The 13883-nt window shown below is 36.2% G+C and overlaps 2 protein-coding genes across 3 annotated transcripts in view; both read left to right on the top strand.

Annotated features, from left to right (window-relative positions):
- The window catches only part of LOC127868182 (carnitine O-palmitoyltransferase 1, liver isoform-like), a 74741-nt gene that overhangs the window by 40409 nt on the left and 20449 nt on the right, over nucleotides 1-13883 (top strand). The window lies entirely within an intron of this gene.
- LOC127868186 (uncharacterized) lies at nucleotides 8059-13528 on the top strand. Of its 2 annotated transcripts, none has more exons than XM_052409840.1 (3): nucleotides 8059-8612; nucleotides 9024-10027; nucleotides 10226-13528. In XM_052409840.1, the coding sequence occupies exons 1-3, from the start codon at nucleotides 8281-8283 to the stop codon at nucleotides 10567-10569; spliced, it is 1680 nt and encodes a 559-aa protein (XP_052265800.1). In that variant the 5' UTR covers nucleotides 8059-8280; the 3' UTR covers nucleotides 10570-13528. The 2 variants fall into 2 exon arrangements, with proteins under 2 accessions (XP_052265800.1, XP_052265799.1); XM_052409839.1 differs by having other exon boundaries at nucleotides 8060-8612; nucleotides 10223-13528.

Here is a 13883-nt window from a genome sequence, read left to right as displayed (position 1 = left end):
AATCAAATGCTTGTTTTCACTCCAGAAGACACATGCATGACTCAATACTCCAGAAGACACATGCATGACTCAATACACCAGAAGACACATGCATGACTCAATACACCAGAAGACACATGCATGACTCAATACACCAGAAGACACATGCATGACTCAATACTCCAGAAGACACATGCATGACTCAATACTCTAGAAGACACATGCATGACTCAATACACCAGAAGACACATGCATGACTCAATACTCCAGAAGACACATGCATGACTCAATACTCCAGAAGACACATGCATGACTCAATACTCTAGAAGACACATGCATGACTCAATACTCTAGAAGACACATGCATGACTCAATACTCCAGAAGACACATGCATGACTCAATCTTTATTAAACATGATCACAATGTTTATCTTGACAAGTTTAAATCTGGGTAACCTGCAGCAAAAAATAGTTGACTTAGTTAAATCTTTAACAAAAACTTTTTTACCACTCTAGAGGTCAAAGTTATTACTCAAACTTGATGACACTTGGTTGAAATTTATATCCGGACTATGTCTTGGGCCAAGTTTGCATGTGTGGGTCATGTGCATTTAAAATCTAGTTAATCACGTCAAAACTTAGAAAAGCTTATTACAACTCTAGAGTCCAAATTTATTAATCATCTTATCTTTATGAAACTTGGTCAGAATGTAAAAATATATATGCTATTATTGTCATCAATACAGTAAGGAAGAAGTGGAGTGAATGACATAAAAATGTCTTTATTATCTGAGCTGAAAGTGTAAACAATTGTCAGATTGTTCTAAAATCAAATCAATTGTAGACAAATTTCCCTTTTGTCCTTTTATTTTGACAGTTTTCTTGGTAGCGTTTTGAGACTTTTGTGGAACCAGATAAGCAAGCTATAGCCACTGCAGACCTCTTGTGTTGCACTTGCATTTTCTGTACAGGATAGGTGTGCACTAAATAGGTTCTATTCCTGGTGCTGTTGCTTTTAACATCATCTTTTATCAATATCTTTGTTGCATAATGCATTTGCTTTATATTCTATTTATATCCTTTTTTTACATCATTCTTTAATCTTTATAATTATATTGAGGAAAGTTAGTAAGGAAAATTAAAAATTTGACAGTACATTTATTTTCTATTGTGATAAAAAATAGTTTAGAATAAAAGCTGCACAATTTATTTTCAAGCTTTGTGAAACCATTCTTTGAAACCTGAAACTCCTACACATTTGCAATTGTTCTAAGGTAGGTTGCACACCACTATTACCCTACCCTTGTATGTCCCCCCCCCCCTTTCCTCAATATCAATAGGTGCTTGCATTTATTATTTATTTGCTATGTATACATGTATACCTCATATTATGCTGGAAGAAGTATAAGTATACTCAAACCCGGTTGAGTCGCGGGTCGTTTTGACTCGCGGTATTTCATTAGCGCCCTCTGGATTGTGTTTGTAAACAAACCTGCGTGACCTACTTTTGAAATCTGACAGAAAACATCTTTTGCTGCCAGTATGAATAGAATTTTGGTAAGTAACTACCCTAAAACGATTTAAAAATCATTTTAAACCAAAACTATGTAAAAATCCATGTTAAAATGAAATTTCCCTTTCAACTTTTTCACTTTTTAAGTTCGTCTGCTTGCGGTTGCTTAGGTCAGACACTACCAATATTATTTTCTTTGTGAAGGGGTTACACACCACCGATTTTTTAGCTCATCTATTTATTGAAAAAAAATTATGAGCTAATGTCATCACCTTGGCGTTGGCGTTGGCGTCCGGTTAAGTTTTGCGTTTAGGTCCACTTTTCTCAGAAAGTATCAACTCTATTGTATTCAAACTTGGTACACTTACTTACTATCATGAGGGGACTGGGCAGGCAAAGTTAGATAACTCTGGCGTGCATTTTGACAGAATTATGTGCCCTTTTTATACTTAGAAAATTGAAAATTTTGGTTAAGTTTTGCGTTTAGGTCCACTTTTCTCAGTGAGTATCAATGCTATTGCATTCAAACTTGTTACACTTACTTACTATCATGAGGGGACTGGGCAGGCAAAGTTAGATAACTCTGGCATGCATTTTGACAGAATTATGTGCCCTTTTTATACTTAGAAAATTGAAAATTTTGGTTAAGTTTTGTGTTTAGGTCCATTTTATTCCTTAAGCATCAAAGCTATTGCTTTCATACTTGCGACACTTACTAACTTTCATAAGGGGACTGTGCAGGCAAAGTAATGTAACTCTGACTGGCATTTTGACAGAATTATGTGCCCTTTTTATACTTAGAAAATTGAAAATTTGATTAAGTTTTGTGTTTAGGTCCACTTTATTCCTACAGTATCAAAGCTATTGCTTTCATACTTGCAACACTTATTAACTATCATAAGGGGACCGTGCAGGCAAAGTTATGTAACTCTGACTGGCATTTGGACAGAATTATGGGCCCTTTATACTTAGAAAATTGAAAATTTGGTTAAGATTTATGTTTTGGTCCACTTTACCCCTAAAGTATCATAGATATTGCTTTCATACTTGGAACACTCAAAAACTATCATAAGGGTACAGTAAAAGGACAAGTTGCATAACTCTGGTTGTCATTGTTACGGAATTATGGCCCTTTTTTGACTTAGTAACTTTTAATATATGGTTAAATTTCGTGTTTATATCCACTTTACTTCTTAAGTATCAAGGCTATTGCTTTCAAACTTCAAATACTTTCATGCTATCATGAGGTTACTGTACCTGGCAAGTTGAATTTTACCTTGACCTTTGAATGACCTTGACTCTCAAGGTCAAATTATTAAATTTTGCTAAAATTGCCATAACTTCTTTATTTATGATTAGATTTGATTGATACTTTGACGAAACTACTCTTACCTGACATACCACAATAGACTCAACCCAAACCGTCCCCCGTGCCCTTACCCCCCTCCCCCCCCCCTATTTTTTTTTTTTTTTAAGATCATCTCACAAATGACCACCACACCCTCACACTATACCCCCACCCCACCCCCCCACCCCCCCCCCCAATTTTTTTTTTTTTAATTTTTTTTTTTTTTTTTTTTTTTTTAAGATCATCTCACAAATTACCACCACACCCTCACACTATACCCCACCCCCCCCCCCAATTTTTTTTTTTTAAACGGTTATGTTTGAAATACCGTCCAACCATCGCACCCAAAAAATCCCCCCCCCCCCATCGCCCTTCCCCTCACCCCCCCCACCCCCCACCCCCCACCCCCCCCCCCCCCGATTTTTTTTTTTTTTTTTTTTTTCGCTTTTTTGCTTTTTTGGAAGATAATGTAATAAATGTCCACAACCCCACACTATACACCCCTCTTCACTCCACCCCTCCCTCCTTTGTGATTAAAAAATGAGAGTCCCTTCACCTTTAAAAAGAAAATAGATGAGCGGTCTGCACCCGCAAGGCGGTGCTCTTGTTAAAATTATTTCGATAGGTCAGGCTTTATAAACACTTCAATATTTAGCTAATAGATTTGAGGGTTGAACTTAGATGAAACTCAAATTGTTTTCCAGATTGGGGAAGGATGTTTCGGTTGTTTTTGTGAAATGGGGTGAATGTAGTGTGTGTGCACATTGGGTACATCTGAGCTTCTGCACTGATGTACGTTTCTTGAGGCGAGATAGCTTCTTCAGGTGTCCCCATTGCGCAGAAGAATGAATGAACATCAACAGTTATTTGAATATTGAGAATTAAAATTAGACACTTCTTGAACATAGCTTTGATATTTATTTTATTTGATGTCTTAAATTCCATATGTTCTAATTGTTATATACGTTATTGTTACTTTGAATGGTATGTCAGATCTTTATGTTTATTCATGTTAAATTTAATATTAGTGTCGTTTAACCTGTTTACCGCGAGTCAACCGGGAGGGAAAATAAACAACAATGGCGGACAGTGGTGTTGTTTTTGTTGATACCGCAGTAAAAATTGAAGCATTTTCGTCATATAAAGGCTATTTTGCAATGAAATTAAGTCAGATATGTTTGTCTTATAAATTATTTATCTGATATTTGAAGATGATTTCTAGACGCAAATGAATATTCCTTAAGTACCGCGACTCACCCGGGTTGCAGGCTATATGCATTCAAGATTGGTTTATGTTTTTTTATCTGGGTGAAGAAATGAAAGATAGAAACAAATGAATGTTAAATAAAAGTGAGGCAAAATTGGTATTTCACAGTATTTTGGTTCGCTGTAATATATTTTTGTCCCCTACCAGTGAAACCGGAGGGGACTTATGGTTTGCGCTCTGTGTGTCAGTCTGTCCGTCACACTTTTCTGGATCCTGCGATAACTTAAAAAGTTCCTCATATTTTTTCATGAAACTTGAAACATGGACAGATGGCAGTATGGAGATTATGCGCGTTAATTCATTTTGTTCCTAAAATTGTGGTTGCTATGGCAACAAATGTAAAAAAAATAAATACTGACAATGGTGGAGTTTTACCGGTAGGGGACCATATTGCTTGGCAATCCCTTGTTACAAATAACTCCATGAATTGAATGAAAGAATCATATAACTTTTTTGTTTGTAAATTCCTATAAAAAAAATCAGAACTATTTTGAAGGATTCTTTTTAAATTGCTCAAGTCTTTACATTAGTGTAGGCGAAAATGCTGCAATTACCATACGTATTTTGTTTCTTTCTTTACAATATATTCTTAAAATCATTTGTAGATAGCTTCGTGTTCTCAACTTGTTCAGGTTACACTTTTGCAATTGTCTTTTGTTTGTTGTCTGTCGTCAACATTTGGCTTGTTTACATTCTAGAGGCCTGACATTTATTGTCCAATGCTCATGAAACTTGGTCAAAATATTTGTCCTGATGATATCTTGGCCAAATTTAAAACAGAATCACGTGAAAATAGATCAGTAGGTAAAATTAGAGAAAAAGCTTGTAAACACTCTCAAATTTATCGTCCAATTAAACTCTGTCAGAACATTTGATCTAATGATATCTGGGCTCAGTTCGAAAAATGGTTTCAGTCCATTGAACAACATGGTGATCAGGGTGCGGGCAAGTTTTTCTTTTCAGGCTTTTGTAAAGTCTTGTTAACTCTCTAGAAGTCACATTTTTGGTCCCATCTTCATGAAGCTTGGTCAGAAGATTTGTCGCAATTATATCTTTGATGAGTTCGAAAATGGTTCCAGTTGGTTGAAAAGCGTGTCCGCCAGAGGCTGGGGCAGTTTTCCTTATATGGCTATTGTATAAGCTTGTTAACACTCTAAAACATTTAATGTCCAATCTTCATGAAACTTGGTCAGAACATTTGTTTTAATTATTTCTTGAATGAGTTTGAAAATGGTTCTGGTCTGTTGAAAAACATGTCTGCCAATGGGTGGGGAATATATCCTTATATGGCTATAGTAAAACTTTGTAGCACTCTGAAAGTTACATTTATAGTTCATTCTTCATAAATTTGGTCAGAATAGTTGTTCTTATGATACATTGGGCTGCACAGAAAAGGTCAGTTCCTTTGAACCTGACAGGTGAGCCACTGTGGGCCCTTCAGGCCCTTTTGTTTTATTAGCTCATCTATTTTTTGAAGAAAAAAAAAAGAGCTATTGTCATCACCTTGGCGTTGGCGTCTGCGTCGGCATCGGCGTCCGGTTAAGTTTTGCGTTTAGGTCCACTTTTCTCAGAAAGTATCAATGCTATTGCATTCAAACTTGGTACACTTACTTACTATCATAAGGGGATTGGGCAGGCAAAGTTAGATAACTCTGGCGTGCATTTTGACTGAATTATGTGCCCTTTTTATACTTAGAAAATTGAAAATTTTGGTTTAGTTTTGCGTTTAGGTCCACTTTTTTCAGAAAGTATCAATGCTATTGCATTCAAACTTGGTACACTTACTTACTATCATGAGGGGACTGGGCAGGCAAAGTTAGATAACTCTGGCGTGCATTTTGACAGAATTATGTGCCCTTTTTATACTTAGAAAATTGAAAATTTTGGTTAAGTTTTGTGTTTAGGTCCATTTAATTCCTTAAGTATCAAAGCTATTGCTTTCATACTTGAAACACTTACTAACTATCATAATGTGACTGTGCAGGCAAAGTAATGCAACTCTGACTGGCATTTTGACAGAATTATGTGCCCTTTTTATACTTAGAAAATTGAAAATTTGGTTATGTTTTGTGTTTAGGTCCACTTTATTCCTACAGTATCAAAGCTATTGCTGTCATACTTGCAACACTTATTAACTATCGTAAGGGGACTGTGCAGGCAAAGTTATGTAACTCTGACTGGCATTTGGACGGAATTATGGGCCCTTTATACTTAGAAAATTGAAAGTTTGGTTAAGTTTTGTGTTTTGGTCCACTTTACCCCTAAAGTATCATAGATATTGCTTTCATACTTGGAACACTCGCAAACTATCATAAGGGTACAGTAAAAGGACAAGTTGCATAACTCTGGATGTCATTTTTACGGAATTATGGCCCATTTTTGACTTAGTAACTTTGAATATATGGTTAAATTTTGTGTTTCGATCCACTTTACTTCCTAAGTATCAAGGCTATTGCTTTCAAACTTCAAATACTTTCATGCTATCATGAGGTTACTGTACCTGGCAAGTTGAATTTTACCTTGACCTTTGAATGACTGACTCTCGAGGTAAAATTATTAAATTTTGCTAAAATTGCCGTAACTTCTTTATTTATGATTAGATTTGATTGATACTTTGACAAAACTACTCTTACTTGACATACCACAATAGACTCCACCCAAACCATCGCCCGTGCCCCCCCCTTCCCCCCCCCCCCCCCGAATCCCCCCCTTTTTTTTTTTTTTTTTTTTTTTTTAAGATATCTCACAAATAACCACCACACCCTCACACTATACCCCCCCCCCACCCCACCCCCCTCCCCAATTTTTTTTTTTTTAAACGGTTAAAAAACAAAACTATTTATTTTGATTATTTTATGTTTGAAATACGTCCAAGCATCGCACCCAAGAATCCGCCCCACCCCCCTCCCCCCACCCCCCACCCGAATCCCCCCACCCCCCCCCCCCTAAATTTTTTTTCTTTTTCTTTTTTTTTTAAGATCATCTCACAAATTACCACCACACCCTCACACTATACTCTCCCACCTCACCCCCCACCATTTTTTTTTTTAACGGTTAAAAAACACAAATATTTATTTTTATTATTTTATGTTTGAAATACCGTCCAACCATCGCACCCAAGAATCTCCACCCCACCCCCCCCCACCCCCCCCCACCCCCCGAATTTTGTTTTTTCCTTTTTTTCGCATTTTTGGAAGATAATGTAATAAATGTCCACACCCCCACACAATGCACCCCTCTTCACTCCACCCCACCCTCCTTTGTGATTGAAAATGAGAGTCCCTTCACCTTTAAAAAGAAAATAGATGAGCGGTCTGCACCCGCAAGGCAGTGCTCTTGTTTATCATATCAGAACAGGGACTTCTTAAAGAATTATTAAAATATAAATATTTCTCATTGACTTACAGAGTAATTATGCTTCATTGTATGTGCATTATCCACCTCTCTTATTATTTCCAGTACTTGTTACAACCATCATGGCCATGTTGGCCTTCCATAAGTTTAATTGCAAATTTCAATTGATGGTCTTTGCATTATTGAATTACATGTACTTGTAGACCCCTTAATTGTAAATACATATTACTGCTAAAAACGTATATTTAAGCTTTCAATTTACTTAGTGAAGCCTTGACATATCTCAAAAGCTTGCTTTAACTTCCTGATTTCGGATAGGTTTAACTCTGGAGTGGACAAGTTTATTTTTGAATCAGTGCAGCTCAGGGTTTTCATGTTTGCTTATTATCATCAATTCATAACAAAACAGTTGGTAGATAAACATGCAAGTGAAAACTATTGTATACATGGACATATCAATACAGATGCTTAAAATAATTTGTGACCACAGTTGTAAACTGAATATTATGTTTCACCCTATTTTCAGAAAATGGTTCATACCTATTTTATCAGCGTAACTCTAAACCAACTATATACAAGGTATGATTGTAACATGAGACTTTCAACCTTAGTGCATATTGATAAATTGGTATTTATAGCCAGCATATTTAAGCGTTAATAGGTTGTTTCTTTTAAAGTTTGTTCATATCAAAAACCATGTGTGTCTTTATGCACTACATTCAGGTGTGAATAACACTAATTATTTTCATAAAAGTAATCAAAAGAATATTAAATACAAACCTTTTAAATCAGAGGACAGTTTGCAATATCTATTGCAAAATGGCAACTTTCGGAGGTTCAGTGCTCAACAGTTCAGACATAGTTAATGACTACGTTTGTGGTGCTTGCGAAAGTAAAAATATTGATGAAAGTGCTGATTATTTTTGTGGAACATGTACGAAGTTTTTCTGCGGAAAATGCATTCGTCATCATGATCAATTATACGCAAATCATTCCAAATATGGAAGAGGAGAACCAAAGAAATGGCCTCTTGCGAAGAAAACTGAGGATTTGCTTTTGAAATGTGATGTCCACAACAATAAGAAAATAAAAATGTTTTGTCAGGACCACAGTCAGCTGTGCTGCTCTGATTGCGTTTTGTTGAACCACAGGTTAGTGACATTGTAGTCATGTAATAATAGTAGTAATTGAATGTGTTTTTTACCCTTGTTAAAAAATAAAGGGGGTATACTGAAATTAACATAAATGTCTGTCCCTCTGTTTGTCTGTCAGTAATTTATTGAATCGTGGATCCATTAAAATGACCTTTTTAGGGGATATTAAAATTATTTATTTATTCACATTCAAAATTTGGACAGAATCCTTTGATGAATTAATTTAAGATAGTACATGTATTTTAAATGTTAGTGTTGAGTTAGAAGTGCCTTTATAGTGTACAGAACATGCTGTGAATTGTACTCAATTTGACCCTGATTTAACATGTTTTATTTCACCTACATATTTTACACTTGGGAAAATGGTATTGGTACTTGTGGTAATTATGATTCATGTTGCTTTTTCAGACAGTGTGCCAATGTGGCTTTAATTTCTGAGTCAGTGAAAAAGCTGTCACTTGATATGCAACAGTTATCAAACAACCTGCAAACTATTCTTAATGACCTATGCAAGTTTAAGAGTACACAAGAGGCCAGCATTCAGACTGTGGAGGTATCATATAGTGATAAATTGCAAGACATCAGAGACATGCGTCAGAAACTTAATGCTGCTTTGGATAAACTAGAAAATGCAACATTGAAAGATCTCGGTGAATATAGGGCAGCATTGCAAACCTCTCTAAAGAAAGATATTTACAACTGCAGCAGACTGAAGGATGAACTGCAACAACTCAGTGAAGCTGTACAGGACCTTGTTGAAATGAGCAAACATGATCTTGAGTTCATAGCCAGCAGAAAATGTCTTCATAAAATACAGGAGTCTGAGACATTTCTGAAGGAGAACCCCATGAAGGCTCAGAAGACAATGATATTCCAGGCAGATATTGACCTCGAGAAGTATCTGTATACAAAGTCAAGTCTAGGGTTGATTGTAGACAGTATGCAGTCTCCAACATTAAATTTGAATCCAGACCAGGTGATGACTGTGAAGAGGAGGTCTGAGTATAAGGTGAGCATATCAAGTGACAAAAGTCAGTCTTACTGCATTGAAGGCATTTGCAGCCTGCCTAATGACCAGGTCATTGTTTTAGATAGTAATAATAAAAGAGTGAAGCTGTTGAACCAGCACTATGCTGTGACCAGCCACTGTGATGTTTCTGGTACCCTAGAAGATATTTGCCAGATCACATCAAGTGAGGTGGCTGTGACTGTTCAGAGTGGTGTTGTGCAGTTTATCTCTGTGATAAATGGGCAGCTGGTGAATGGAAGGAAGTTTCAGTTACAGCATAGCGCTACTGGAATTGCCCACCATCAGGGAGCATTGTATATCACATCTCGCAATGCTCTGTACCACTACAACATGACCGGGAAACTTGTGAAAAAGCTGTATGAGGATACAGGTGGCATTACTGGTAAATGTTTTGTTATATATAAACAAAAATTAAACAAAAATAATTATCACTACTGTGTTGTTGTTTTTTAAACACTGATAAAATGAAATTCAATATGAAATAATTAAAAAAAGGTCATAATTAAAAAACGTGGAAACACATTAATTTTGATTTATAATCCTGATATACCTTACATGTGACATGTTTTGTATTTAGCAGTGGGGAAGTGTGCAGTGAGTCCTGCTGGTGACAGGATCTATGTCACCAACTATGACCAGCACAAGCTCCTCACACTGACCACAGATGGCAACCTGATATCCTCCTTCGCTGACCCTGAGCTGAAAGAACCATATGGTGTACACATCACACCTGCAGGACAGGTCCTTGTCTGCGGATACACCTCCGGTACTGTCATACAGGTGGATCATGATGGGAAAAAGAATCTGGCAACTCTGCTTTCACAGAAAGATGGACTTCCATTGTCTGTCTGCTTCAACTCCAACAAGAACTCAATCATTTTGGGACTAACGAATGGCAAAATTATTGCTATGGAATTGCACTAGGTCATCCTGTTAAAAAACTATTTATATTTACTAAGTTGTAAATGTAATGTTCATGTTACCTATGAATTACAACACAATAAGCAATAACAGTTTATACTAATAGGCTATGAAAACAAATATTCATAAAGTTTATCTTTTGTTATTGACTATTACGGTAATTTTTATTATTTTCAATGCTTTAACAAATTTTCCATTAAAAACAAGCATGCTAGAAAAAGATCGTGATGTTCTAAAATCTGGATTCATGTTAAATGGTGTTTGTCACCAACCCAATAAAATATATGAATGCCTATCATTTTATACACATATATTGAGATTTATTACTGTTTGATTTAAGTCTGCTCTCTTCTGTCCTGTTCAACCTTTTCTTGAGAAGATAATGCAGGGGACTCCCCATGACCACCACAGCTCTATCTCCATCCATGGAAGACCCATCTCCAACTTGAGATTCGCTGATGACATTAACCTCATGGGTGGCACCAGCAGTAAACTTCAAGATCTCACTAACTGACTCTATGAAAGAGCAAGAGCATAGAGGATGGAGGTAATTACAGAGAAATTGAAGATAATGGTGAACAGCACCAGGCAGACATCACCATGAACAAAGAGAAGCTAGAAGAAGTGTCTCCTTCAAGTACTTGGTAGCAACCCTGTCAAAGGATGGTACCAGTACCGCTGAGGTCTGAATAAGAATTGCCATGGCGACCGCAGCAATGGCGGGACTGAACAGGTTGTAGACAAGCAGTTCCATCAGCTACCCCACAAAGTACAGGCTCTTCAAGTCCCTCGTGGTCTCCATCCTACTCTATGGCTGCAAGACCTTGACACTACATGGAGACACAGAATGCAAGATACAGGCATTTGAACATTAATGTCCCCAAAGACTGCTTCGCATCTCCCACACACAGCACAAGACCAACTAGTACGTCTGAAACATGACTGCAACACTTGTTGGTCCACAAGAGCCCCTACTGGCGACCGTCAAACGAGGAAAGTTTGGACACATTACCAGGTACAACTCTCTTTGCAAGACTGTTCTCCAGGGCATGCTACAGGGAGGTCGACCTCGAGGCTGTCAAATAAAAGCTTGGTGGACGATGTAAAAGAGTGGACATCCCTGTCATGGATGAATTACTCTCAGCAGCACACAACAGACCTGACTGGAGGAGGATTTCTGTATCATTGTCGCTGATTTCCCCCCAATGGCCAAACAGGTCAAGGGATTGTTGATGAGGATGATGAGGATGATAAATGCACACTTGATGATGATTAATGCACAATTGATGATGATTAATGCACACTTAATGATGATTAATGCACACTTGATGATGATTACTGTACAATTGATGATGATTAATGCACACTTGATTATGATTAATGCACAAATGATGATGATTAATGCACACTTGATGATGATTAATGCACAATTGGTTATGATTAATGCACACATGATGATGATTAATGCACACTCGAGGATGATTAATGCACACTTGCTTGTGTTTAAAAATCTTTGACATGTTTAACACATCACTTATGTAGATTGCATGCAAATAAGTCTGAATGAGCTGTGAATCTTCTTTCATATGATTTTCAAGCAAATTTTAGGTTGCCTTGCCCATGGAATTTAAGTACAGAAAACGCAAGCCAAATGGCTTATTATGTGTAATAATTAAATGTTAGTTTTGGGTATTTCTTGTTGTTAGTTGACCTGAAATGTTGTATTGTGGTACAGATAGATTATAAATTATGTAAATGTGTTTTTATCATAATCTCAAACTTTCAGCTCCCTTTAAAAAAAAAGGAGATTTACCGGGTCTTCAGGACCCAATTTTATAGAAAATCACTATTTAGCAGTGTTATTTTATTGATTGCATTACTTTTATTGGGAAAATATATAATTGATATCACAATGTATGTGCTTTCTACGATTTCCAAAGAAAAAAATGCTTTTTCTGACAAAACATTAAAAACAAATAAGGAAACCTGTCTTTTTCTTGTTAGTGCACACTCGATCGTGTTTTAGAATACCTTGAACACATTAACACATCACTTATGTGATTTGCGTGCAAATGAGTCTAATGAGCTGTTAATCTCGTTTTTATATGATTTACAAGCAAATCATAGGTTGCCTTGCCTATGGAATCAACGTACAGAAAACACAAGGCACATGACTTATTATGCGTCATACTCAAATGCGTGTTTGGGGTATTTCTTGTTGACAGAATGACCTGAAATGTTGCATTTGTAGTACAAAAAGATTTATAATGATTTAAAATGATGTTGATGCCTTTTTTCCATGATCTCACAAGTTTCAGAGGTCCCTTAAAATAAAACAACCAATTCTTCAGGACCGAATATTATAGAAAATCACTATTTAACTTTTTTTATTGCTTTCATTACTTTAAGCGGGAAAATAAATGATTAATACCATTATGTATATCCTTTTATGATTACAAAAGACAAACATGATTTTTTGGGTTAAAAAGTAGAAAATAGGAACAGAAACCTGACTTTTGCGTCTTAGTTCTTACACAATCATGTTTTAAAAACCTTAAACATGTTTGACACCTCACTTATGTCAATTGCATGCAAATAAGTCTTAATGAGCTGTTTAAGGTTGCCTTGCCTACAGAATCCATTACAGAAAACGCAATCAAGATGGCCTATCATGTGTCATACTCTAATGCGTATAAGGGGTATTTTTAGTTATCACATTGACCTGTTATCTTGTATTTGTGGTACAAATAGAAAAGTATTTATTTTTAAGAGTTCATTTTAAGGTTATATTACGCTTAATCAGTTTGTATCCCACCATGGCCTATTCGAAAGTGGTGCCTATTTCATAAAGAGTCCCTTTTCTTTTCTTGTTTAAAAGCGATTGAAGGATCGAACCCATGCTTTCTGTGATAATTGCCTGTATGCCTATGTTTGGTAAATTAAATTTGGAACTACGTTGAAATAGGATTGTTTTAGATGTGTTTGTTGAAGTGCGGGGCTTTGGACGAAATCTTTCTGAAACTCTGTTTTCCGTGGGTTCTTGCCTTGGGCGAATTTTACTCTCTTAGAAATTTTAAGAGACTGTATATTTTTGACTGCAATTAATGGAAGAAGACGGATTTATCTTTAAAATGATACAACTTTTTTAATTTACTTAAGAAGGCAAGATTAGAATTTGGTATCTCACAGTGTGAACTCTGTTGCCATTTTAAACGACAGGAACTGCTTTTATGTGTTACGAACTGTAAATACAAAAATGTATCCGATACTGTTCTATATTTAGGTACACACAACATACAAGAATGTGATACAAGCTT

The sequence above is a fragment of the Dreissena polymorpha genome, chromosome 2, assembly GCF_020536995.1.
Source record: "Dreissena polymorpha isolate Duluth1 chromosome 2, UMN_Dpol_1.0, whole genome shotgun sequence".
Taxonomy (NCBI): Eukaryota; Metazoa; Mollusca; class Bivalvia; order Myida; family Dreissenidae; genus Dreissena; species Dreissena polymorpha.
This window is presented reverse-complemented; position numbering and strand designations above follow the sequence as displayed.